General features: G+C 41.1%; 2 protein-coding genes across 2 annotated transcripts in view; one reads left to right on the forward strand and one right to left on the reverse strand.

Annotated features, from left to right (window-relative positions):
* Positions 1 to 8,652, forward strand: part of serinc4 (serine incorporator 4) — a 28,414-nt gene extending 19,762 nt beyond the window's left edge. The window contains exons 8-11 of the mRNA XM_028577598.1: positions 1,460 to 1,586; positions 2,025 to 2,137; positions 3,569 to 3,722; positions 5,148 to 8,652. Of these exons, the coding sequence (XP_028433399.1) occupies positions 1,460 to 1,586; positions 2,025 to 2,137; positions 3,569 to 3,722; positions 5,148 to 5,355 (602 nt within the window). The 3' untranslated portion in view covers positions 5,356 to 8,652. The remainder of the gene's footprint in view (positions 1 to 1,459; positions 1,587 to 2,024; positions 2,138 to 3,568; positions 3,723 to 5,147) is intronic.
* Positions 8,653 to 12,434: 3,782 nt separating this feature from the next.
* Positions 12,435 to 27,600, reverse strand: part of adamtsl5 (ADAMTS like 5) — a 44,455-nt gene continuing 29,289 nt past the window's right edge. The window contains exons 7-13 of the mRNA XM_028579420.1: positions 26,779 to 26,902; positions 21,686 to 21,772; positions 20,412 to 20,575; positions 17,317 to 17,527; positions 13,573 to 13,695; positions 13,205 to 13,276; positions 12,435 to 13,093 (exon numbers count right to left, since the gene is read on the reverse strand). Of these exons, the coding sequence (XP_028435221.1) occupies positions 12,753 to 13,093; positions 13,205 to 13,276; positions 13,573 to 13,695; positions 17,317 to 17,527; positions 20,412 to 20,575; positions 21,686 to 21,772; positions 26,779 to 26,902 (1,122 nt within the window). The 3' untranslated portion in view covers positions 12,435 to 12,752. The remainder of the gene's footprint in view (positions 13,094 to 13,204; positions 13,277 to 13,572; positions 13,696 to 17,316; positions 17,528 to 20,411; positions 20,576 to 21,685; positions 21,773 to 26,778; positions 26,903 to 27,600) is intronic.

Consider the following 27,600-nt stretch of genomic DNA (forward strand, 5'->3'; position numbering starts at 1 on the left):
AAGGAAAAAAAAGTAACTTCCCAGGAAATGAAACGAAGGAGAAAGGAGTAAAAGTGACCCTTGACCTGCATGTGGCACCTTTCTGCGCTGCCTGCAGAAAACAAAACATAAAGTATATTGTCAAAAAAGAAACGTATAAAAACCAAATATGCATTTTGTTCCTGTTGTGTGTAAAAGTTTTTATGACCGAACAAGATTGATTTAGATTACATAATAGAAATGCATTACACCATGGGGGCGTCATGGTTTAGGGCTAAGATGTTGACCATAAACTCCAGATGGGGACCTTTGTTGCATCTCTCTCACTCTTTCCTGTCACCATTACGCTATTGCTAACTAACAATACAATCATAAAATGACCCCCCCTCCCTACACCCCCCCCTCCCTACACCCATAAAATTTGCCATTTACTTTTATTTTCAAAAGGGACACAAAGCCCGGTCTCCTCATGGATGTATTATAAGGTCTCCTGGGTGAAAGTCCTGTGTTTGTTTGACCCATTCACTACCCCCCCAACCTGCCTCCTTATGCGGGATTTATACTTCCTCACCTTACTTCCTAGCCTGGGAAAACCCTGATGAACTTCCGGCAAATTTGTCAGTCTGGCCAACAGCCCATTCAAGCCCATTTCCAATTTTTCTAAATCGAGGCACCAATCACAACCATTAAGGCGGGTCTGATTGGTTGAAGGACTATACAATTGGACAGACTCAATGTTTTTCATGAGGAAAACATACAGTGATGTAATATGAGGTTGCTCTTGTACATTTCTTAGTGTAACAGAAAATCTGTTGCTGCCTTGTATGCACTTTGCAGTTTTTCCAAAGTCCGTAAAATAATATATGCATAGGCGCCGATTTATGTTTTCCTCCGTGGGTGCTCACGGGCGCACGGCCTTTAAAAAAAAAAAGTAGTCAAAAAATGTTTGCGTTTCAGAACCTTAGGAAATGGACAGCGGCCGACACGAACACACGCGCCTATTAACTTGATAATGAAGCTGTAAAGTAGGCTATCTTTCAAATCAGGATCGCAGCACTTCTCACAAATACAGATAGGACTTGAGATGAGAAGTTTAACTGACACGTAACCGCGATCAGCTTGTGGGAAATTAGGAATCAATGCCACTGACATAACCGATCGCACTATGACATCAGTGCGATTATTTCATTTTAGATTAATGTTGCCTACTGGCAGTCTGGCACACATGGGTGCTCAGTATTTTCCGTGGGTGTTCGAGCTCCGGAGCACCCACGGTATCGGCGCCTATGATTATATATACTATCACAATCATCTTTTAAACAGTAATAAGGATTGTATATATCTATTTATATTGTAAATATGCATTAACTGCCACTAACTGTTTCCCATAGACAGACACTGGTAGATGAACCAAAACATACTTTTCCCCCTGAATGAGAGCGTGATGGAGCTTAATGTGCTGTGTTGTTCTCTGTGTCAGTGGTGTATCAGGGCATGAACATGACCGTCTGTTACCCCACCGTGGGACAAGATGGCATCCAGAACGAAGGCAACGCTGTGGCCATAATTGGAGCTGCCATCATGTACTGCTGCGTCCTCTTTGCATGGTGAGTCGTCTCTTTATTTTCAACGCAACGTGTATGCAAAAAAGTAACAATCATTACCAGCATACCACATAATAAAATCCACTTCAAACACAAACACTCACTTTCATAAATGCTCAGGTTCAGGTTCAGGTTTAGGCTTGTTTAGTTGTACCCGTGGGTAGATTTGTTTTGCAGCATGAATATGACATCCATTATGACACACAACTAGCGTATTAGATGCGAGCTGTTTTTGTATCGCTTTGTTTTGCCCCTTGGGACTAAAAACCTCCGTCAGGACGTACAAAGCTGAAAATCATTCATTATCATATCAGTCATTATTTAAAATAGAGGTAGCTGTCCTCTGTATCTGTGTGTGAATTTTGGTGCAATAACAAAATATTTTTTTCATCTCTGAAAAGAGGTATTGTCATTATTATTTATTAACTTTTCCTGCCGCAGTAATGAAGCTTCCTACCTGGCAGAGGTGTTCGGTCCGTTTTGGATGATCAAAGTTTACCGCTACGAGTTCCAGAAAGCCACCTGCTGCTTCTGCTGCCCCGAGGAAGAGGAAGGTTTGTTCTGATGTAGTTAACATTACACAATTGTCTTTTTAAAACGTGTTTTGTGTTGTGTTTTAACGGCAATAAAGCACTCCTTTGCTAATATTAAGATAGAAGCAAGACAAGCAGGAGGTTCAGGAGCAGCACAGTTCTGCGTTCTGTTGGTATTTCAGTTTGCTTTATGGCACAAAGCATGAAGCTAACTTCCAGGCAATTCAAACTCTGTTTCGATTTCCATCTTTGTAATGTACGAGTTTCAATTTCACGTTAAAGGTGCCGTAGGTAGGATTGTGAAGATCCAGGACTTAGCCAAAATATTTGAACATCTACAACTTCTCAGTCCCTCCCCCCTTCTGCTAAAGCCCAAAACGGTCTCCTAAGCCCCTCACCCCACAAGGGAGAATGGTTGGTGGAGATCGGAGCACCTGAAGAGGGAGCTGTGGATTTTTGCAAATCGCACTACAGGCTGTAGGTGGTGCCAGAGGAGCCAGATTTTTATTTTTACCTGCTTCATGTAGTTCTACTGGAACATAGGGTCAGTTTCAGCAAATATGACAGAAAGTTAGTTTCATAAGTCTTACCTACTGCACCTTTAACTTACTTGTTTTTGCAAAGAATGTTCAATTCAAACAAACAAGAGCAGGAGAAACGTCACGATCAGAAATCAAAAGGTTTTATATCACTGACTGGACAAACATGTAGCCACTGACTGTGATGTAACTCTCTAAAAGTGTCTAAAAGGTGACTGACTGTAGTAATTCGGCCATTCGGCCATTTGGCATCCACTAGGCACAATACTTTTGTTTAAATTTATTTATTTATTGCATTTATCCCACTGGAAGTCCTTTGTCTTGTGTTTTTTATGTTTATTTATGTTGGAACGCATCACTTGAGTGCCACAACTAATTATGTTGTATTCCTATGCAGTGACGATAAAGGCCTTCTAATTAGACCTAGAACATTAAAATCTTGAGCAAAATTTAAGCTGAGAGGACAAAACAGTTGTGAACTTATTTTAGGAGGAACAAACTGCTTTTAACATATTCCTTAGGCCCCATATACAATGTGTTTTTGGTAAGAAACACTGAAAGCAAAGTTAACTTTTGTTTGTTTACAAGAAAACCTTAAATGACCGAGTCGATGTTTTATAGATTCAAGACACATTACAAAAATTGCATCCTTTGGAAAAAAATATTAACTTTTTATCAATGTGGTGTCTTTGAACCAATGTCCAGTGGCCATTAGAGGGTTTTTAAGAGCAAAGGAAACTAAAGATGTCAGTTTCTTTGAATTAAACAGAATATATAATTGTGGATATACCGTATGTCTAAATATTGTTGCTGACAAATTCAATATAGTAGATTTGTAGACAAAACGGTAGGTTTATACGTTTAGTTATGTTTGAAGTTGGCAGACAGACATTTATTAATGTGTCTTTTTCAGCTGACGAGGAGTTTGTGATTGACGAAGAGAACAAAGGCTGTCAGAAAGTTATTCATAACGAGACGCAGAGAGTGGCGTACAGCTACTTCTTCTTCCACTTTGTCTTCTTCTTGGCCTCGCTGTACGTCATGATGACCCTCACTAACTGGTTCAGGTTAGTTAACGACGCAGACCTTGTCCTCTCTCAGATTTGTGGGGATTTAGAAGGGATTGTACGAAAATTATTAGGTAGGAGAAGGGGATCAGAAAAGGTGGAGGGTTATGTATTTTTGGGGGGTTTTTTTGCTGAAGGGAGGGTAATCAAAACATTTTTGGGAGAGTGAACGTCATTTGTCTAAATTACTTCATTCTGCAGTTTAACAGAAGACAGAGTTACATAAAATTATGAATGTGCCAACAACTCCTCCAAACCATACGATGATATAGGTCGTTTATTCCCTCTGACATAGTCTATATCAACGACGTTTCATTTCCGGGATTGTTCAGTTGCCGCCGAAATTCCGCCAGATGTCCCTCATTTCGGCCGGATGTCCGTTACCTTCCGCTACAACTTATGTGGTCGTTTTTCGTAGGGGGGGCCGGCTCAAATGTGTCATATAAAGTGACAGTGATGGTTCTTGGGTCCAAAAATAAAGAATAAATGGAATATTTGGTAAACGAGATACATCATTTCGTTAAGTTCGCCTTGATTTGGTATTTGCTAATTCCACTTCTATTGTGTGTGTATTTGGTGAAGTATAGGTCCTTTAACACAGAGATCTTCAACAAGGGGGACCCCTAGGGGGGTCCTCAGAGTCACTGAAGGGGCCACCAAATTATTGTTATTTTTCCTCCAAAAATTCAAATATTTAGGAAAATATACATTAACATGAATCCAACATATTATTAGCAAAGATTAATCGGCCTATTTGTAAAAAACAACAACCTCATCAACATTGATGATAGGCTTACTGGCCTATAGGTGAGGTAGCACCTATGGTAGCCATCCACAGATATAGGTAAGCTTCTGGATTCTCTGTGCCTTCCACATGTTTGTTATGTTAAAACATGATGACATATGAATATGTAAATAATTATTATTTTAATAGCTTAGTATAGTAGGGCGCCATGAAAAGGTATGTATAGGCTTTAGGCCACCCTACGCGTTATTGTAAGCCCAGTATATTATGCAACTCCACTTTATATAATATATGTAGTAGGGGGTCCCTGCTCGTCTCTCTTAGGTTAGGGGTCCTTGGCCTAAAAAACGCTGAAGACCCCTCCTTTAACATATTAAGTTTTGAATTGGAGAATGAAAAATGTATTAAATTTACTTAGTGGACTTTAGTTATTTAGGTAAAATGAATTGTGCCAAGTCATTTATGTTTGAAAAAACTGTTATATTACTTATTATGTCTTATTATTGTGGTAAGGCTGTTGCAGTTTTTCTTTAAATCAAGGAGGGTCAAAAAAGGAAAGAAAAAATGAAACATAATGTTCACCTTTTCAACCCTAACCCTAACCCTTAATCCTAATACTTTTTGACGAGTTCCTAAGCACTTGAAGTGTCATGGAGTAAAATTGTGTTGTCCCCCTCCAGCTACGAGTCAGCAGTGTTGGAGACCACCTTCACCCACGGCAGCTGGTCTACCTTCTGGGTGAAGATGTCGTCGTGCTGGGCCTGTGTGATCCTCTACCTCTGGCTGCTGCTGGGCCCTCTGTGCAGCTGTCAGCCGGAATCCAGACCTCGCCGCTCACGCATCAAACGGCGCTCAGGATCCTCGCGTCACGTTTCCGTCATCATCTGACACGCTCTGCGAGCGGTAAGACAGGGCGCGATGTGGACAACGGGGTCAGGCCGCTCCTGGAGCCAGGGGTCAGGGGGCAAAGACTCACAGTGCTGTGAGAAGGACCAATCAGAGGGCCCAGTGCACTGTTGCTATAAGAAGAACTGGATAAAGCCCTGATGTCACCGGCTGCACACCATGTAATTAAACCACTAGCGAAGACTTGACTGTGGTTTGGAAACACACTTAAAGTATGAATTGCCAAAGGGATCAGAAGAGATGAACTCTCACTCTGCGTAATGTGGGAGTTACAGTACGTAGGTGTAAACATGGATACATTATGAACTTTCATTTTAGTAACATTTTCAACTTTTTAGACTTTTAATATTGTAACAGAGGAGTATTCTAGATATTTGCTGTAATATTGCTAGAGAGGCGCACATCCCAATTAGGTTTTTCTTTCTTTCTAATAGACAAACGAATCTGTCCTAAAATTGAAAGCCCTGTTTGCCCTCCGATCTGTGATCATGAACAAATCTTTCTCAAAGTTGGAAAGGGAGAGCTGTGGGCTGAATTGCATCAAAGTTCAAACATAACCTCGGATGCAAGAGATGACACATTTCAGCAGCTTGTTGCAAAAAGTCGTTACAAGTATAATCAAAGAAAGGAACGAAATATTTAGGCAGATCATTTACGCTAATAGTGTTCAACCATATGTCATGAGTGACGGTTTTCTATTCAACCAAACACTACAACAAATGTCTCCGTGTAGCGTTTGGTTGGAAGATGAACTTTAGGCTTTTCTTCCTTTCAAGTTTTTCATACCTGCATCATCTTTTTTTAATTTTTTTTTATAAATCTTAATAATCAAAACTCACATGGAAATTTAAACTTCCAATCTGGAATTTCAGTTTTCATTAAGTTACCTATGACGCTACATGGCACACACAGTAATATCGGGGTGATAAAACACATTTCAACGATCAGCCACTCACCTTCAATCAAATTCAGTTACCCACAAGTTACAGCACAAGCTTTAAAAAAATAGATCAACATTGTAGGCAATGCATGGAGAGGAATACTTTTAGTACATGACTCCCCATAAAGCCACAACTTGTTGATTTAATATTTATGTTTGTGTACAGATTAAACAAACAAGATAAAACATGCTAATTAGTGAGCTGTTGAGCAGTGGATCCCATTTCCAGCTAAAGCTAATCAATTCCTAGCTATACCCCCCAGATAATGCACAGACATGAAAGTTGTGTCGATCTTCTCAGCTAACTCTCATAAAAAAAATTGAATAAGTTTGTATCCTAAAACGTCAAACTATTGCTTGGACATTTATTTTAAGGACTTTTCAATTCAGTGTTACAATGCATTTAGTAGGGGTGGGATTCTCTAGGCAACTCATGATTCGATTCTGAGGGCTACAACGCAATTTTGAAAGAAGAAAGAAACGGTCGGATTGTATCTATCTGCGGTTGCTTACACTCAGCCATGTCACCAAAACCCAAGATGTAGCCTAGCTTAGAATGTAAACATGACACACAAGTTTTATGTCTGCTATGGTTCACCATCTATGTGGTTTAGCCATAAGAAACATACAGCCCGGGCAAAATTGTTACAGGTGATCACAATGTGGGCAATTGTGTATAACATTTCCAATTACTGACTTGCCTGCGTCGAAACATAATCTTTTAAGGAAAAGTTGCAATGCATCTAAGAATCGATTTTTTTCCCCCATCCCTAGAATTCAGGTTACCTTGCCCATGTCAGCTGGATTCTCACGAGATTACGCTAGAATCACAGGATCAGATATCAGACAAAAATCCATCTCGTCAGGCTTCAACTAGGGTATTGTGTCTGAGCTACCAGCTTACCGAACCAATCAGCGTCCGGATTCCCCCCAGGATGGCGAAGGCATGTCCCGGCCTACTCTGTCTTACTCTAACCCCCTAACCCTAACCCTAAGCCTAGCCTCTGACATTCTTACCCTAACCCTAACCAATCTAACTCCTCATGCCTAAACGTAACCAACCCTACCAGAGCAGGCAGCAAGTACTAGCCAATCAGAGGGACAGTAAGGCCAGTTATGCCTTCCCCATGCCTTCGCCATGTCTTCGCCATACTAGGAAAAAGATTATTACCGGCAGCTACGGTCGCGGCGGTTCGTTCAAAACAGCAATGGATAGACAGATGGTTCATCAAATCATCAAATCGCCTGCCAGGTATTTTTAGAAAGTGCTTGCCCTTTTCAGTTTCCAATGACGGCTTCTCCGATGGTTCTGTGTAACAAACCATCAGGTTAGAGTTGAGGTATCACTGCTGCAAATTCCCACAATTTGAAATCAGCTGCTGGAAAGACAATGAATAGAACAGTCACACTGTAGTGTCACAGAATAATAGCATTCACTTCATTTATTTTAGTGCTGAGAGTTGCATCCTATCATTCAATTATAAACGTTAACTCCTACACTTGTCGTTAAGGCAGCTTCAGTTCAACGCCAAAAACAAAGATTTGTTCATGTGTTGAAATAAAACTTGCAGAGACCAGGGTCACGGGGATAACAGTTTCTCTATTTCAGTATTTTCCCTCCATCTTTTCACAAGATTGTTCTTTAAATGTGTCTGACAGAGTGACTGAAAGGCAGCTAAACAGAAATGTATGATGTTCTTTAAAGTTCAACACAAGAGGCTTGTTAAATTGGGGCAAAACACTTTGCATTTGACTTACAATGAGGAACGCGTTGCATGCTCGCATTATGTTGCTTCATAGTTCATCGTTCACTTAATTCTTGTTTACATTTTGCTTTGCATGTGTTAGTCTATTTAAAAAAACTTTAAAAAATTTAAACCAAGAGTGCTCAAAAAACAAAACGATACTAAAAGTCACTTCCAGAAGGGATAGAAGCGTTCTGTCTCATGCCTTCAGATGAAGTAGTCATGTCAGCTGAGATGAACCGTGCTGTGAATCTAAAATAGCCCCCTATTCCCCCATATGTTTATGTTGATGTTGGTATGTGGAAACCTGGAACTGGTTTCACCACTGAAGGGGCGCTGAGCTGAGCGTCTGCGATTACTTCTTTACAGTTAATGAGCAGAAATCTGGCTCAGTCAATAACATAAATATGTATAGTTATATTATCTGTAGTTTAAAGTATGTATTCTACGGAAGCCCTGAGAGGCAAGTGAGAAAAAAATATTCTGGTAATCCTTTCTTTTTTAAGTCAGATCTAAATAGGTTTTTTTCTCATGTGTTTATGACTTAAGAACAGGTGAAAAAATAATGTTTTGGAGGGATTGTTTTAAATAAAAAAAAAAAAAGTTTGTTGTTGTACTACTCATCCTGGTCACAAGAGGCTGAAGTGCACCACTATTGGTGATGTTCTAAACTGGACTAAAAGCATTCATGTTTACATCCAGGTAAGTGATAATTAATAATATAATCCATCTACTCTAACCAAATTTTTGAAATACAAATTTTTTTTTCACAGTTTTTTTTTTTAAGAATTTAAGATTATTCTGGCAAAACGTTTTTTTTTTCACCTGTTAAATCATAAAAACTCGACACGCAAGAGAAATCCATTTAGATCAGACTTAGAAAAAGGATCACCACAATTGTTTTTTTTTTTTTTTCTGTTGTAGATGTGAAGTATTTTTGTAAATATATTGTTTTCTTACAAACACTGTTGATCTCATGTCTGGTTTGTTGAACTCAAATAACAAAAATCACTTTAAAATGTTTTTATCAGCTTTGAACTCAAATAACAGAAATCACTTTTAAAATGTTTTAATCAGCCTTAAAGCAACGCCGACGATTCTTTTGTACGTTAAAATAATGTTTCCAAAATCGTTTCAGTGGTTCATCAATGCGTAACAGGGTGAACGGCACTTCTGCATTCGCTTTGCGGCTCTCTATCGGCTATAACCGCACTATGCAAGTTTGCCAGATCGGGTAGGGATCTGTAGTTCGAATGAGACATAATTGACACAATTCCGAGCTACAATGTAACCTAATGGGGCAATTGTGGAGCCTTGCTTTATGTCCAATAAAAGTTATTTTTTTTCATCAAAATCATTTAAATATTCAGCGGTTACATTTCAAATCTACTGAACGCCTTTTTCTCGTCTCGCGTTTCACTCTCCAAACAGCTGTCTTCGGACAAAAATTCACGTCCTGAGATCGATGATTGTTGTCAGACACTTTTAGTAACAATCTGAGCCTGTCAGTAGCACACAAAAAAAATATCACTTTTATTGGACACAAGCAAGGCTTCACAATTGCCCCATTAGGTTACATTGTAGCTCGGTTCGCGCCGGTCCGTCATTGCGATCTTGCTCAATTCTGGACCAAATTCAAAGATTTTTGTTCACATCAGTCTATTAGACATACATACATGGGGAAATGGGGTTGAAAAAAACAGTACTTAACCTTTAATTCAAAATTCAATCACAACGGTTGTTTTTTGTGAACGTCTACAATAAGTTGATATTAAGAAGAGTGGGTCATCATTCACTTTATGGACAAAATGTACAAAGACAATATTTTGGCACATGTAGCTGAGGTTTCAGAAGAAATATTATATATCAAATGCATAACACAAGGCACAGAAGTTAACTGACTATTCAACAGACTGCAAGTTTTCTCAAAACAATTATAGTCAAATTATACTTTAGTATATTTGTAGCTAATCAGTGCCACGTAATAAAATACTGTATATTTCATAATCTCTTTCACGTAAAGTATCACAAAGCAGACCAGATTTAACACACTATAACACTGAGACTATGAAAGACGTTAAACAAGTGACACACAAGTTAATGTGTTATGGTTTAAGCTTATTTTCTTTATACATAAATATATTGTGAAGCAATATGTTGTTACTATATGTTGAGTTAAAACTAAAAGAAAAAAAAATCCACCTCTACATCCAAATTTCAATACTGCAACATGCACTGTGAACATAGCTGCAGTTAGCTGTTTAAAAGAAAGATAAATGTGATACCAGAGTTAGAATCTAATTTAAAATTTAAAGTTATTACACTCCGGTCTATTTCCCTAGACTGTGGTGGAGCAGAGTTCTGATGTGGAAATAGACTCACTTTTCCTTGCTGAAAATTCCCCTTTTAACGTTTTCTTTAAATGATATCCTCAATGTTCCTCATCATATTCAACACTGGCGTCTAAGGCGTCATTTAATGATACGTTTATATTACGGTAGCCTTGTTTACGGGATGTACAGTGCTGGGATATGTTTACGGGATGTACAGTGCTGGGATAGGTTTACGGGATGTACAGTGCTAGGATAAAGCCTGAAATCTGGCGCATACAAAGGTACCGTTGCATCCAGGCCTTAGCACCGCCCAAGAGGATTGCGATTGGTTTAAAGAAATGCAAACAACCCAGTGTTTTTTTTTCCTCCTATACCAGAATGACAAGCCAGACCGTACTCCAGCGCCGGTGGTCTGGCTATGTGAGACTAATATTATGGCAGCTCTACAAAGACGGCTTTGCTCCTTAACTCTGAGGGACTGATGCCCAACACTAACTGTTTTATTTTTTTAGATCGCTGAAACATTTGCTGCTATCATAGTCTCGCATTGCCAGACCTTCCTCCACAGCGCCGCGAAAGAGGGTCTGACTAGTCCACACAGCATTACTGGATAGGAGAAAAAAACGTGCTCTGGTTTATTGGCATTTCTTTAAACTAATCACAATCGTCTTGGGCGATGCTAAACGCCGGGCACAATGACAGAAAAATAGTCTCAGGGAAGGAACATGTGTTCGTTCAAAAGTTGTTTTAGTCATGCAACAAAAAAACTCTAGTCTAGCTAGCTGTCTGGATTTACCCTGCAGAGATTTGAGGAGCAGTTAACCATAGTCCTCACAAATCCACCGGAGTTTAAAATGTCAACACAAAGGAAGAGGAAGGAATATCCGGCGGCACCTGAACAATCCCGGAAGTGGAACGTCGTCGATATATAGACTACTGCTATCACAACTCTACTAAGCTGCTGGATATGTAATTGAATTTAAGTTGCTCTTTGTCGTCATGTTTTGAGGTGGATTTTCCCTTTAAGTTTACACACACACACACACACACACACACACACACACACACACACACACACACACACACACACACACACACACACACACACACACAATTATAAAAAGAAAAGATGAAATGATAGCTGTGGAAAAAAACAGCAATCAAGAAAAAGGCCATTTCAGTCAATGTTCTTCTCTTTGGTATGTGTTTAAAGGTGGGCACAGGCATCCACCTAAAGTGCTCTACATGTTACAGTAAGCTGGTCAGGCTTTTAAATAAAGGTGGAGTCTTTTTGGCTTCTTAATGTGGCGGGTTTCAAATTAGGCTGAAACTGTCCGTGGACGATCCAACTGTCATTTCTCTCCAGTGACGCCACTCTGGAATTCATCAGGCCATCATATGGATCACAGGAGTCTGATGGTGTTTTGAAGGTCAAACAAAAAAAATTGAAACGCAGGAAGTGAATAAAGCTTCAGTGTGAGCTTCATTCTCTGAGGCGTGCGCGCACACACACACACACACACACACACACACACACACACACACACACACACACACACACACACACACACACACACACACACACACGCTGAATCTCACTTCTCTTTGCTCCTTGCTCCTCTGTTGAACCTTAGGTCGGTCTGGCCCTCCTTTGTTAAAGCTCTTGTTCCTGCCCCGAGGATCGAGGACAGAGAAAGGATCTCTGAGGATATATGAGCGAGGATGCAGAGAGCAGCCTTCTCGGAAGCTGTGCAGCTGAAAGCTGTTGCTAACTCCGCCCGCACAGCTGACGAATTCATGTGATGCTTCGAACTAGGGCTGCACAATACAGTATATCGTTTTTAATTATCGTCATCGCGATATCAACTGGCGAAACATACGTATTGCGAAAGGGTGCGAGATATCGCGAAAGACACGCAGAGATTTTTTGTGTTGGTTGAAAGAAAGTATCAGCAGAAAACTGCACTTTAAAATGAAACCTTTTATATTCAATTCAATGTTCAATTTGGTCAATAAAAGAATGTTAGCAATAATTTCCTTTTTTTTGTTTTAAATTCAACAAGCCATTGGTTGCATTTTCGAAGAATACTGAAAGCAGCAGAACTGCAGAACTGAGTACCCTTTGATATCTGTTCATTTATCGCAAGTAATATCGTTACCGCGATATTCTACAACAGTATCGCATATTTTTCTGCATATCGTGCAGCCCTTTCTTCAGAGAAAGGGACGTCTCATCCCTCTCCTCGCACGATTTCCTCGTTTCCTCTCTCCTCGTTTCCTCTCTCCTCGCATCTCTCCCATGCTTCCTCAAGCAAGGGGAGGAGCAATTTAAGGGGAGTGAGATTCAGCCAACGTTTGCCTCTACACTCGTCCCGTCCGTTCTGCCGGCTGTCTGGGTCCTCGGTTGCTGCAGAGTCTTTCGAGAGGTCGCAGCAGCTCGTCCTCTCTGGGTCTGTACGGCACCGCGTAGCTCTCCTCCTCCAGCAGGATGCGGTTCAGCGTGTGCTCATAGTTGATGTGACGGCGCACCATCAGTATATACTGTCTTCCCTCCTCCAGGTGGGGGCAGTCACACACATTAGGGACCCACAAGAACTCGCGGTGCTCCAGGCGGAAGCCGTTCCGGTATGTGTGGATGATCTGGACGTCATAACGCGTCTCCTCGCCTCTGTACAGCTTCCCGAGGACTCGGGCCCGGAAAACTGACAGGAAACAAAAAAAAAAATGTTTATGATATTTGAATGTATATGTTGACGTGAGCATTCTAGCACAACTTATTTAGAAAGCAGCAACGCTACAAAGTTTCTACTCACCAAAGTCCTTCTGGCAATACTGTCTGTGGCGTTCCCTTCGCCCTTTAACTCGCCGACATTTCCCACAATGCCCTGCACGATAAACCGAGCAGAAACAAGCTCACAAAAATAGTCACGATAGCACAAAACATACCTTAAACCAGTGTTTCTTAAAAGGAGGTACGCGTACAGTTTTGAAAAAAGTTTGACAACCAATGCCTTAAACAATACTTTTGACATGTTGAGGAATATGCATGCTTCCTCGCGTCATATAAAAAGGTTAATATCCAAAGGTATTTTTCCAAAATATCTGAGCATCCCTTGAAGGATTATTGGCTCGGCTTAGCTTGTTGTGAGGGAGGGTTGGTTGGAGAAAATGTCGAACATACTTCCAGGTGAAGGCTGAGGCAGGAGGTTTCTGTGGTTCTCCTCCCGCCGCTCCAGGCGGGGCGCGGTGGGCTGGCGGCGGTTGTGCTGGGGAGATTGGTGGGGCAGCTTCACAGGCCTTAAATCTAGTAGACACAAATCACACACACAAATCACACAGTGTTGTCAGCCATGTTTGGAAACAATTTAGAATAAGCCATGTTTTCAAAGTGAACTGTAATGAAATTAGTTTATTATTAATGAAATTATTTAAAAGCTCTTTTTATTTTGGATTTGAACATTTCTGAAATTAACCATGTATTATGAAATACACTGACAGTTCTACTGCAACATGTGCACTGACACACGTCATGTTTTTAAAGCTGTCGCACCATTATCCACAATTTGTTCACATTTCTTTCAATCTGTCAGCAGCTGCTCCATTTGTGGGACACAAAAAGTATAAAATCAAGCAAATTTAGGATAAATAGGGATGATCTCTAAACCTGTAATTGTGGGACTTAACTCACGTGAACACGACAGACACTTAAAACTGGTTAGAATAATATATTTGCCACATTTTAAAAGAGCTTTCCACAAAAATTAATGATGCATGTTGACACAAAAAAACAATTATACCAGAAAAGAAGTAGAGGATTTTTTTTTGGGATGTTAAGAACATATTTCATGTGGTGTTCTGGCTTAAAATGTAAATGTAGCAGTTATTTTGACCCTGTTTGCTTGTGTTCATTTTAGTTCTGCAAATCACCAGCGAGCTGGAAGATCTGCAGTTTAAAAAGCTCCTGGTTTCAGTTAGTGGCCATGCTCGACAAAGTACTAATGAGAAACTTGGACCACCTTCTGTCAAAAATAAATGTTAAAAAATTGCAGGCGCACCTAATCTCAATATGTTGCACAACAGATTGGAGAAAACAGGAAGTTCTTTGTTTGGATATCTTGTTCTGATAGTAATAAAAAAAAAACAGACGTCTCTCATATTGTGCTGGTGAGTTAATCACAAATAGATTTGCATGGATTTATTATTACAGTTCCTTGTCTTTCAGATCATTCTAACCTCATTATATCCTACCCAACATAAAAAAATCACGACCAGACTCAGCAACTGGAAAGTTCACCTTGTTACCAAATAATCAACTACTGTAACTATTTTTGGCAACAAGAGTCAGATTGTGTTTGGCACGAATCCATCGGCTGGAAAGTATCTGCAGAGAGGCTACTTAGATTTATAACAGTATTGGATAGATTCTGACAGAATGTACAAGTCCTCAGGCTGCCTGCAGATTTCCATGTGAAAGTGAGTATTTAGGGAGACATTCAGCACATGTGTACTTCAGGCTTATCACGAGAGATAAACCAGCTGCGTTCCTCAGCTTCAGCAGTTCAGCCCGCAGATAAACACTTTCAAATCAAACGTGACCTGAAGATGGGTCCCTTTTAACCCATCGACCAACACACTTTTTGCGCCAGATTGGATCTCCTCTCAGGACTTTGCGGGCGTGTAAAGACAAGTGATTGATTGACATTTCCCTCGTTCTCCTGTTAGTTTGTTGCACCTGTTAGCTCATTCTTGTTAGTAATGACAGAAACACCTGGGAGGGTGTGCAGGGATTTCAATATGACCGAGATGACCGGAGTATTTGAAACACAATGCTGAGGAAAAAATCCTGACTGAATTCTAAAACCTCCAAATATCACAGTGCTGCTGCTGCTGCAGACTTGGGATAAAACTCTACTCATGTAGCCTGGTTGACACCAGACCCTTCTCAGTTGTAACCGCTCAAATGCCTCTGGGTGCAATTGGATAGTCCTTCAACCAATCAGACCAAGGATCCGGGTGACGTAGCAGCGACAGCAGCATCAACGGGTTGCTGCGCTTCGTTGGCCGTCATTCGCTGCGCTATCGTCATTGTGTAAAGCCCGCCTGAATGGTTGTGATTTGTGCCTCGATTTGGAAAAATTGGAAATGGGCTTGAATGGGCTCTTGGCTAGACTGACTTGCAGAGCAAATCTCAAATTTGCAGGAAGTTCGTCAGGGTTTTCCTAGGCTACTACTCATGTACAGGCAATAAAACGCACTCATACACAGCTTATCTTAATACTTCTCTCTTACAGGAGTAGTTCACCCTAAAATTAAAGTTCAGTCATCATCTACCAAACCCATGTCAGCTGAAACTCCATTGAAGGTTGTAGGAACGCCAAACACATAGATTACTCAGGTAAGGTCAGCCTGATCCCAAAACTACTGATAATGACAGGCATATCTGATTAGCTCCAAAAATCAGATATATAATCAGATTACTCCAAAGGTGCAGCTTCTCAAGGCTCCAAAGGTTTAGTTTTTCCCTCATTACCTCCTAATATTTTCCACGGTCATGCTGGCATGTTGTAGACAAAAGTCAGTGAGGAACACCTTGAGCATAACGTGTTAAGGTGCAAGATTTGTCAACCACAGGTGCAATCGTTCACTTGAAATAAGCTACATGAGCTGATAGACATTATGGGCCATCATTCCTATCGATTATGATAACACTGTAATGAATTAATAAGTTGTGGGAACACACCGACATCGCTACAACAACCTTAAAGTCTGATGGGACAAGTGTTCAGACAATCAGACAGATTGTAAACAATACGAGGTAAAACTGATATTGAACACACACAGTACAGTGGTTCAAAGTTGAAAATTGAGTGAAATGTTATTCTTACTGATAAAAATGATGAACAGCACTACAAAAATAACCTCCAGGTTGTATGAAACTGGAATTTTACTTTAATGGACATGTTTCTGCTTTTGAAGTTTTTAAATATTGGCTTCATTAGCTTCAGGGGCTAAGTGCATTTACCGGGCGTTCAAACTAAAAACAGAACTGTGTGAAAAAACACAAGGGGCTGTGTCGGTAGGGCTATGCTGCTTCAGGTACTTAAGGGTTGATGTAAATACTATCCAGGATGTCCAGTTTGAATAACAGATCCATGAGTTTGAAGGCTTATCAAACACCAAAACACTGCACAACGGACAGGATTTACAACTCTGGTAAATTATCACAACAACAATCATTTTATTCTCCATTGCAATGATTGGCAGGTAAAAAGTTGCCATTTATCATCTGCATTTGTTTCTGCGAAAGCCTGGCGGTGCCAAAACAGTGGCCTCATTGAAATTAATGAACACTAATGTCTGCTAGTTCTTAGAGTTCTTCCCTTCAAATGGAGTTTTGACTGACAATGAGGAGGAGTAGATAATGTATTAACTGAGATTTTGGAGAATTAAAAAGGTGCAGTAAGCAATGCTGCGCAAAGATTGTTGATATCCAAACTCAACGGCCAAACAAATACAACCCATGAAAAACATGCTCTGGTTTATTGGCATTTCTTTAAACCAATCACAATCGTCATGGGCGGCGCTAAGTGCTGCACGGAGCCCCAGTGCCGCTGGCAAATAGCTTCGGGAAGGAACTTGTTTTGGTGGAACATCAAAAGTTGTTTTAGTCGTGCAACAGAAAACTCGGATTGGACAGATAGTCTAGCTAGCTGTCTGGATTGACCCAGCAGAGATCTGAGGAGCAGTTAACCATAGTCATCATGAATCTACCGGAATTTAAAATGCAGACACAAAGAAAGGTTAAGGTACGAACGAAAAAAAAGGACATATTGCGGAATTTCCGGAGGCAACGGGGCAATCCCAAAAGTGGAAGGTCTTGGATATAGACTAAGGGTGGTATAATGAAGCTGGAGGCCGGACTTACACCAGGGGGGTTGGGTGGTGACAGGAGGAGGCCGGGTGGTGGTGGTGGTTGTGGTGGTAGCGGTTGTGGTGGAGGGTTGATCCCAGGGGAGGTAGTTGGCAGTGTGGTGAGCTTGACGCAGTGGACTCCTCCCCCCATGGTGGAGGGCGTACTGGCCTGGTGGCAGCCAGTACTCATACTCGATGCCCGGGTTTCTGTCTGTCGCCAGCACCTGAACACAAGGACAGCGTGAAAACATCTAGACTGGCCTGAACAGGTTTTGAATCATTTTTTTCTATTTTCATAATTTCATTTACACTTAAAGTGTAAGTCAAGTCAAGCCATCTTTATTTATATGTAAGTTGACCCAAATTGCTTTACAGCCAAGGCAAATGGTTTAAATCTGCCTCCATACATAGATTGACAACATTAGGCTACATAAATAAAAAGTACATAACAAACAACAATACAAACCGTGATACAAAACAGCTCACGTTAAAACCAAAATCAAGTAAAGAAGCAGGTAGGACCTTAAAGTGTACAGCAGTGTACAGGGTAGGCCTAAACTTTGCAACTGCATGAATCAATATTTATATAATACTGAAGTCAAATTACATAGCGTATATTAACTTTGTTCGATTTTACTCCTCATTTTGGCATCAGGCCAGCTCCTAGAAACATCTTTCTTGGCTTTACGGACACATTAACTATTTTCTCTGTAGACAAAAACAATATCACCACAAGGCCTTTTAGCGCTGTTCTGGAGCTTTTGAATCGTACTTCGTCTAAGATTGTATAATAGAATAGGGATGTTGCTATCAAGTTTGTTTTGGCGCTGATCCTGAGCAGAGTCTTTTAATACTGGGTACCTGCAGAAAAACACTCAGTACAGTGGCGTTACAGAGTGATTTCTCAAGTAAATCTGGCTCGCAGAGAGCGCACAAACCAGACAAAAGATTTTGGTCTGTCTCAAGTTATTCATTCATTTAACGTAATTGGTGACAGCTGAGATAGCCCGGCTACAAATGAGAAGCTGCAACCCCAAACGTTTTGAACGCTGCTCTTTGCTGGTAAGAAGAAAAATAGCAGTAACGAAAGGATTGGCATTTGGTGCGGTTTCATTTTAGCCGATATAGATCCATTAAAATATGCCCAGATCAGCTTGATATCATCTCTATCATAAATCAATAAATCAATAAATGTGCCATTGTTTTATCAACTACTTTTTTAAGTGTCAAGAATTTATTTTTAATCTGAAACTATTTTCTGTGCTCACCAGAGCGTTTTGGGAGGAATGGTCTAGAAGTGTCTAGAATTTGTCATCGTACCCTTGTAAAGGGTTAGGGTTACAAGCGTAACTTATGGGTTCCATGGCATGAAAATGTCCCCTTATGAGGTTTTTTAACATTTGTGGTGTCGTTGGTAGCGATGGTGTAATGCTATGTGGAGAGGAATCCGCCGACACTGTTTCTTGATTATAAAGGTTTATTCACATCCAAGAAATCAGCATCATGTACAAGCCCTGCAGAGCTCGGAGAGGCACTGTTATCCCAATTCTCTGATGGTCACTCCGGCTTTCTTTGTTCAAACATGGTATATATTCTATAACATATGTAACATAGATGGGGAGGAACAATACTTTGACCAATGGCTAAAAGCCAACTGGCCTTATCTCGAGGCCCCACTGATAAGCATGACAGATGTTTTCCAGAGAGGTGTCTTCTGAAAGTAGGCTAAAGTTCATCACTTCTAGCTACATATACATAGTTCAGATATGGCCTAAATACAAGTTATAGAATGATCAGAATAAAGTAGGATGTTAATATACCTCACATTAATATGAGTTCCCCTAGCCTGACTATGGTCCCCTAGTGGCTATCTGGCAATCTGGAATCTTCTCCTTATGAGGTCATAAGGAGCAAGGTTACCTCCCCTTTCTCTGCTTTGTGGGACCGGCTCTAGTGGCTGTAATTCTGCACCAAGGCTGAAGTATGGGAAAGAGACTTCAGAAACAGTATTAGGGGACCACTAAGGTCTATATAAAAGAGACTTCAGATACAGTATTAGAGGACCACTAAGGTCTATATAAAAGAGACTTCAGATACAGTATTAGGGGACCACTAAGGTCTATATAAAAGAGACTTCAGATACAGTATTAGGGGACAACTAAGGTCTATATAAAATAACCTTTAACTAAATGAGGGATCAACAAAATGGCATGGCTCTTAAATGGATGACACATTTTCCAAAATCTGAAGTAAAGGTTGTCTTAACCCTAAGGATTAGCGTCAACCCCTTACCCTTAGATTTAGTGTTACAAGAGGACAAATTGTAGGAAGTCACGAGTGCTGTTATATTCATACTCTGCTATGTGGAAATGAAACAAACAGAACACAGTGTTCAGAGGATGCTTACAACCACCATCAATGTTTTACAGAACAGCGGACTCTAACTGTTCTTACAGTATCTGAGGAGGAAGCAATCGTTAACAGCTGTTTGGTAACTGAGCCACATACCTGCACAGGGTCTGAATGGTAACAATCAGTTATTAATTCAAACCTGATGTTTTTCGTACCTTGAGACATGCTTAACAATAAGCAGTATTTACCATTTTATTGCACAATGCAGGAAAGAACAATGTGTGTATCTTTTACTGGTTTTGGTGCCTGCCTGGCTCAATGGTGTCCTACTGGTTGGTTGTGATGAAACAGACTTACCAGAATGGCCTCAATAAAGTAGACCTGGTTTCACTGACACTTCACAGTGGCTTTACAATGAAGACATTTATTGCATGTCTGGTCATTCAGGGAGGAGAGGGATCCCTCCTCAGTTGCTCTTCCTGAGGTATCTTCCTTTTTTGGGGGAGTTTTTCCTGATTCAAATCAAGGGTTTAAGGACAGAGGGTGTCTAATGCTGTACAGATTCTAAAGCCCCTTGATGCAAATGTGTGATTTGTGAAAATGGGCTATATACTGTAAATAAAATTGACTTCAGTTGACCATGCAAAATCAACAAAACGTCAAGAGACTTCCAGCTCCTGAGACCAGATGATGACTAAACTGTTCTGCTCCAGTATAGAAAGAAAGTTCTAAACTAAAGTATCTTGGAGCTCTCACCATTAGATGGAGGTCTTCCTGGGTGGGTCCTGGTACCTCGAAGCTCTCCCAGGTGTCTGCCGAGCGCCGGTATAACAGCTTTGTTCCGGCTACATTGTACTCGCCTGGAATGCTGATCTTCCAGTTACCGTTGATCACAAACTGGGAGCGACCGTTCTGGAGGGCTGGATGAGGGATGAGGGTAATGGAAAGGAAGGAAGGAAGGAAGGAAAAGTTTGGGGTTATTCAGTATTGATAAGTCAGTAAAATCTAACTAAAATTTAAGGAGTCTCTGACTATCTGTAGGTCTGTCCTTTGATTTTTTTCGGCAACCGTTCATCCGATCAACTTCACACTTGGCGGTAGTATTGCTGAGGACCCAAGGAAGTGCACTGTTGAGTGCGAGCTCTTGAGATCAACAGGACATATTTATTAGTAGTGCTTTATGTACACACTGTCGTGTATTGAGAGGGGACCCCTATTAACTGTTACACCGCCAAACGGCATGCTGGGTACAGCTCGCTCTACGTCATTCGCTGCATAACATTCAAGAACAGATGAAGAAAGAGAGACCGGAGATGCTACATTGTAGCAACCTCAAACATTTCAAGCATCGGCGATGTAACTTTCATAATTAACGCTATTGTTACTGGAAATAGCCTGGTCCCAAATAGCTAGCTGTTAGCAAATGATGCGTATACTCCAGCAACTAAGTCATGGCAGATGTAATTCCCAGGACCCAAAGAAGCGCGGTATCGAGTGTAATGTAGTTTGGATAAGCAGAAAGCTGCAAGCCTGCCTGTTTCTGACAGGCAGGCTGTCAGAAACAGAAATATGCCAGCTGGCTATGTATGGCAGCTGTCTCTCCTCAGTGGTGGGAGAGGGATTTTCCATGACATGAAATGGAAACAAGTACTTTCACCTGCCTTGAGCCAGTGGTCGGATAAAGCCTTTACGAGCGTCCCTTTCAAGGCCACAATGTGTACCATTTCGGGGCCCGTTTTATTTTGGTCTCATAAACAAGGATAAGAATAGATGCCCTTGGTTATTATGTTGCCTGGAAAACACACAGCAGGACCAGAGACCAGATGGGACTGCTGAGCCCCTCCTGTCTCTGGGGAGAGGAAGTAATAGTAAGTCTATGAATTACTTTAAGTGCCTGATTTACACTGCAGCCATGGGTCTTCAGCAGAAAGCTGGAACTGATATACACGGCAGCCCAGGTGTTCTGTATGTGCATGTGTGTGCGTGTGTGTGTGTGTGTGTGCGTGTGTGTGTGACAGGCTGAATCTTACCTAGATAATTCCTGCTGTTATCAGTGACTCGGATGTGAGTGGCTCCAGCTGGAATCATGGCCACTTCGTTGTATCCAAAAGGTCCCGCTGGCAAACAGAGACACTCAGTGAGAGGCTTGGTTTTAATATGAATTTAATTATGAGTTTACTTCACATGATTAAAGGAAAAGTCAGTTATTTTACAACCTTGGGGCACACGTGCTACACTGAAAACAGCTTTACCAAAAAGTGATGCCAAGAAGGGAAACGCCTCAGATGGCTTTTAAATTCAAGTTATTTAAAGTTTTTTGAATCTAAATGAAGGAAAAAAAAAACTTTTAAAATTGTGTTATGCCATGTATGTATGACGGTGGTCAGAAAGCAACAAGAGTGCAGCAACAAAGTTAATATCAGTTTGATATCAGTTTGACCATGAAAGTAAGTTACTTCTCTGTGACGGACAACAGTGGCGCATTGTTCTGACCATCAGCATAGTTAAAGTCTGCCTAACAACTGATGAAGAGGGCGTGTGCCAAAAGACTGGGACCAGTCTGTGCACCAACCAGGGGAGGCTAAGTCTAAACCACGGTACTCCTCCAACTTTTAATAAACAAATCAAAATGCTCTTAGAGACTGATATATGAATTCATGTATAAGCCAGAAAATTCAGTCAGATGAGAGAAGCCTGTGTTGGACCCGTGTACACGTTTATGCTCTTATGATTTTACTTAAATAAATACTTGTTAAACTTTTAAATCCTCTCCTTGCCTACTTAGTGGATTTTGAACCTCACAGTATTCATATTATTTTAAAAACACATGCATGAATGATCTTTGAAAAGTTGTGCATGCATTTTCAGCAACAGCTCTCTTTACATTTTACTGCACAATTATTACAGTTCAGTGATTGACAAGTACAGCCGCTTAATAGATAGCTGCAGGCCTTAACATTGTTCTATGCACTTTATATTCAGGGTTGAACAGCACGCTAAGTCATGTGCCATTTTTTTAGCAATTAGTAACTGATATCATATCAGTTACTCGCAAATAATCTGGATGAGTGTGACTAATGATGTTCTTTAGAAGAGATCTTGCCAAATGCTGATATTGTATCACAATTATAAAACAAATAAAATCTATGATGTCAGTAATGATCAACTGTGATGAATGCTTTACAGGATCGGTTTACGAGCACAAAGAGAGACAATTTATGAATGAGCCGAAAGCACACCCATTCATTACAGTATGATATTTCACTTCCAAGAAAAAAAAACAAAGAGGCTGGGACAACTCAATGGTTCCCCTGCTGCTCTGGAGTGAAAAGTAACCGCAGGATGAACTCCCTTCATTACGGTCGGCCTCTGAGGAGCATGTAACTTTGGTTGCCCCTGCTAACACGTCTCAGAGAGGAACTATTCACGAGGTTCCTCTCCGGGGCTTTAGATTCATGAAGATGTAGTGCTGTGACTGAGGTTACAGAGTTACAGACAGGCTCGAAGCCGTCGGTATTTGACCCGGCGAGATACGACGTTGTGCAGCCACCCTCCATCGGTTCTCTCTCCGTCGGGAAACACAGCTGCAGGAGGAGAGAAAACCTCCCAAGGCTGTTGGGTCGCCCAAACAGAGCGGCTATTATCAGTTTTCTTCTTGCTCAATCTGAGCCATTATGGCCGGCACTTTGCTCTGCCTACACACAGCTGTGTGAAGAAGCTACTGTTACAGAGCCAAGTCGCACGCCAGAGGTGTTGGGTACTTTCTGTTCGTGTGTGTTAAATCTCACAATTTGTGTAAATTCTCAGTAGAGGGCAACACAGGATCAAAAGGAGATTCCTCTCCCATCTTGATTCAACCTAATTCAATTGTATTTCCTTTCTACACATCACTGCCAACATTGTTTTATCTTTTCACAATCTAAGTGATTATTTACAGACTGTTAGAAGCTAGGGCTGTCAATCGATATTTAATCGTATTTAATCGTATTTAATCGCGATTAATCGCACGAATGTCCATAGTTAACTCGCGACGATTCGCAAATGAATTGCACATTTTTCATCTGTTCTAAATGTACTTTAAATGAGATATTATTTAAGATGTTTAACCTCTTATCAACATGGGAGCGGACAACATTTTCTTGCTTTATGCAAATGTTTAATATTATTGCAACAATCCAAAACGTTGACAAATCCTGTCGGCGTATGCTTGGCCAGCAAGTGGTTTTTGAGACTTGACGTACTCCGGTGGTAACTCAGTTCACATCGACAGTACATGCTAACAACTTCAGTCTTGTCTGGAGAACAATCTGGAAAGCGTTTGAAAAGAAACTTACTATACTTCGAGGCTTATACCTCGACGCAGAGGTTCAGGGTTCGAGTCCAACCTGAGACGATTTCCTGCATGTCTTCCCCCTCTCTCCCCTTTCTCACCTAGCTGTCTGTCTATCAATTAAAAGGCAGAAAAGCCCAAAAAATAATCTTTATCCATTTCTGCTCAAGGAGGTTTGTTTCTGCCAGCCATCCACAACATTACTGCTGCATCGCTTCTTGATTCCATAAACTACGGAGCCGCCCGGGGCCCAAATCACAGATTCTGCATAGGACCTCTCCTCACCTGTCCCAACTTAGCTTTAGTTCCAGACTGTAGAGAGTTATTGCAAAACTGGAAAGTTCACATATCCCACAATATCGCCTCCACCTTTTCTCTCTTGTTGCTGAGGCTATTTCAATAAGAAATTAGCTTGCTGGTTAGCAATAATAATAATAATTCACACAACTTTATGCCAAGCAGCACTTTGTTTTTTTATTTTTTTTATTTATCCTTTATTTTACCAGGTGATGTCCCATTGAGATAGTCAAATCTCTTTTAGAAGGGAGCCCTTTGTTTGGATCTGTAATCTTGGGAGGGAAGGGACATACAAAACAGGGATTCCATGAACTACAATAATGATCTTCTCCTCCACAGACATGTAACCGTATGCACAGCAGGTATCTGCATCGCTTTCTTTCTCAGTTTTTTGGCTCATCTCTGCAGAGTTTACAGGCATAAAGCAAACATGTTCCAACTCTCAACAGGTGTGTCAGTAATTCACCCAGATGGAGTGGAAAGGGGGAGATAACCACATATCAACAACAGATGAGCATTTACCACACCATGCAGAGGGTTTTAAAATGAATGGTACGTTTGAAAAATGCCTCTAAGAGCAGTGTCTTTTCTGCCAAATTTAACTGTATTATCATAATGATCCCTGACAGAGCCTGCCTTTAAACTAATGTATTTCAATGGGAAGCATATTTCGGAATCGGTATTTCTATACCACTAACAACGCTCAAAATAGCCCCACACTTCCACGGTAATATGAGGGTCCCTACATGTAAATCGAAGCATTGAGAACTGTGTAAGTGTACAGAAAGTTTATTAAAAAGATAGTTTAGAAAGACCGTACTGTTCACGTATAGAGGCTGGGGCCATCTTGGTGCTTGAGCTATGTTACTGGTTGCACGGCGTTCGGTGAGCGGGCAGGTTTGACAAGTGACGTGACAAGCGGGCGCAATCCTGTGAAACTTGCGTTCATTGTGGTAAATGCACATCTTAAATAATAGGTAGTTGCTGAGCGCACATGGTTATTGGAGTTAGAGAAAATGGCGTCCCAACTGGCGCATACTTGTGTGTACTGCTCTTGTGCAAAGACATCCATCTTTTACCCCCACACACACACACACACACACACACACACACACACACACACACACACAAAAATGCAGATGAGACTTAGAGGATGACCTAAATTGAGGACAGCTACTTTATTGTAAGTGCAATGATAAGTTAAAGTCCAATATCAAACCGTATGAATGTGAGTCCCAGCCCAGGTTAGGAAATGAACTAACAATGTAAAGATCAACAAGCCACTGACACATATGTTCATATTTGATTCATTCAATAACTTATTATTTTGTGTCTTAAATCTACCAGCCGTTTTCATATTATACCAACATCATCATCCAGAGCCTTTTTAGTAAGGTTCCTAGAAAATCTCAGCCCAGAGTAATTAGTTAATAGTAGTAATTATTATTCTCTCCAAAACAAGTTTCCTTTTTATTTATTTTTTTATTTTTAAGAACTATACAAAAAGAGTTGCAACTTTTTTGCAGCAACTCATGTGTTATGGTCCACATTCACCTGTGTTTTTGTTGTTGTGGTGTGCGTAGGCTACTCCTGATTTTGTCAGTCCTGTCATCTCTTATATGCATTGGCGTAACGAGCCAACACCAGACCCCTATGCGGGATTATCAAGGCTGGCCCCCCCACTACAGCACATTATGACGGCGCAATGTCCATGAGTAGGCTACCATGAATAGGACAGGATCATAGAGACACAGCAAGTCCTGTTTTTCACCTTTTATGAGGCAAAAAGAAAACTGGCTGGTAAAAAGTTTTAAAGATTTAAAAATCCACCTGCCACAGTGGCTGGTGGTCCAAAAAGTTAACTTCATGCCCTGGATAGGAGGCCAATGGACAAAACAAAGCCAACCCATCTCCCAACGTGTTTGATGTAAAACCAGTCCGACCCTCTGTACCAGTGTAGGTAGAACATGTTTTGGTGGCATCTAGCCAATATGTCATTCGGGGCCTGAAGAACTCTTTTTTTTCCTCCTCCTCCTCCATATATTATATTGGAGAACATGTTGTGAAGCTGAATTTCTTCCTGGAAAGCAGCCAACAGGTTCTGTTTGGCATAACTGTTTCCATGGTACATTTTCCTTTCATCAAGGAACAATAAAAAAAAAAAAATCTCTTTGCTAAAGAAAGAATTACTAATAACATCTGGGAGGGAAAACACAAATGATCCCTAGATTTGGTCTGAAACTGCTCATTTCATTCTAGGTGGAGATAATGTGTGTGTGTGTGTGTGTGTGTGTGTGTTTGTGTGTGTGTGTGTGTGTGTGTTTTGCGCGTGCGTTTGTGAGTAGGTGCGTGTGTGTCGTGTGTGTCGATGCGTGTGTTTGTGCGTGTGTGTTTGTGCGTGTGTGTATGCGCATGCGTGTGTTTGTGAGTAGGTGCGTGTGTGTCGATGCGTGTGTATGTGCGTGTGTCTCGTGTGTGTGTGCATGTGTATCCTACCTGCCTCCAGACCGTTGCTCTGGTACACACTCTTGTGTTGCAGGCAGGTGGTGTTTTGTCCTCCACACACCATGCAGGCGTCCTCCTGCTGCTTTGATCCAAAGATGGAGTCACAGCCGGGCTTCTGTATGACATGACACACACACGTTTAGGAAACAACAGTTTGATCTGGTTGGAGGTCTCTGCTGAAACTTGTTTCTCTGACAGCGTGTTGACTTTGCACTCCGACTTCACACATTTTCTGACCAGAGCCCTGGCAACCTCTAACCTTTCGTTTATGTTTTTGTCTCTGCACAGTGTACAGCCACCTTAAATCCTTCTGCCATGATCCAACTCTGTCCACTTTCTCTCTCCTTCTCTTGTTTGCTTCTTCCTTTCAATTTTCTCTTTCTCACAAACATTTACTTTGGGATAAAACTGCAGCTCAGGGCCTCAAGAAGGGGAGGACCGTTCCGGAGAGTTGTCTCTGTAAACGTTAAAATGTCAAAGCAAAGAGCACCGAGGATGAGCTGCATGGTTTATGGCGTGTGGAGAATCTTGTAGTTAGATAGATTTACAGTGGCCGCTTTCTTCTCCGGCCTCTTCATCTCGCGCTCTCCGGAGCAAACCAATCAACGGGGAGGTTACCAGGCAAGAGAGCAACAATCTAGGGGACCTATAATCAGCCCCCTAAGCCCCTAAAAACACAACAAACACTCTAAGCATCTGTGAGGGTAAAACAGGAAATGAATCCTCGATGACCCGAGGGAGCGACCGCAGTCCTGCAAAACACCAGAAAACGCTCAAACATGAAAGTTAATGTAGTACAGTATAGCCATTGCA

The sequence above is a fragment of the Perca flavescens genome, chromosome 1 (assembly GCF_004354835.1).
Source record: "Perca flavescens isolate YP-PL-M2 chromosome 1, PFLA_1.0, whole genome shotgun sequence".
Classification (NCBI taxonomy): Eukaryota; Metazoa; Chordata; class Actinopteri; order Perciformes; family Percidae; genus Perca; species Perca flavescens.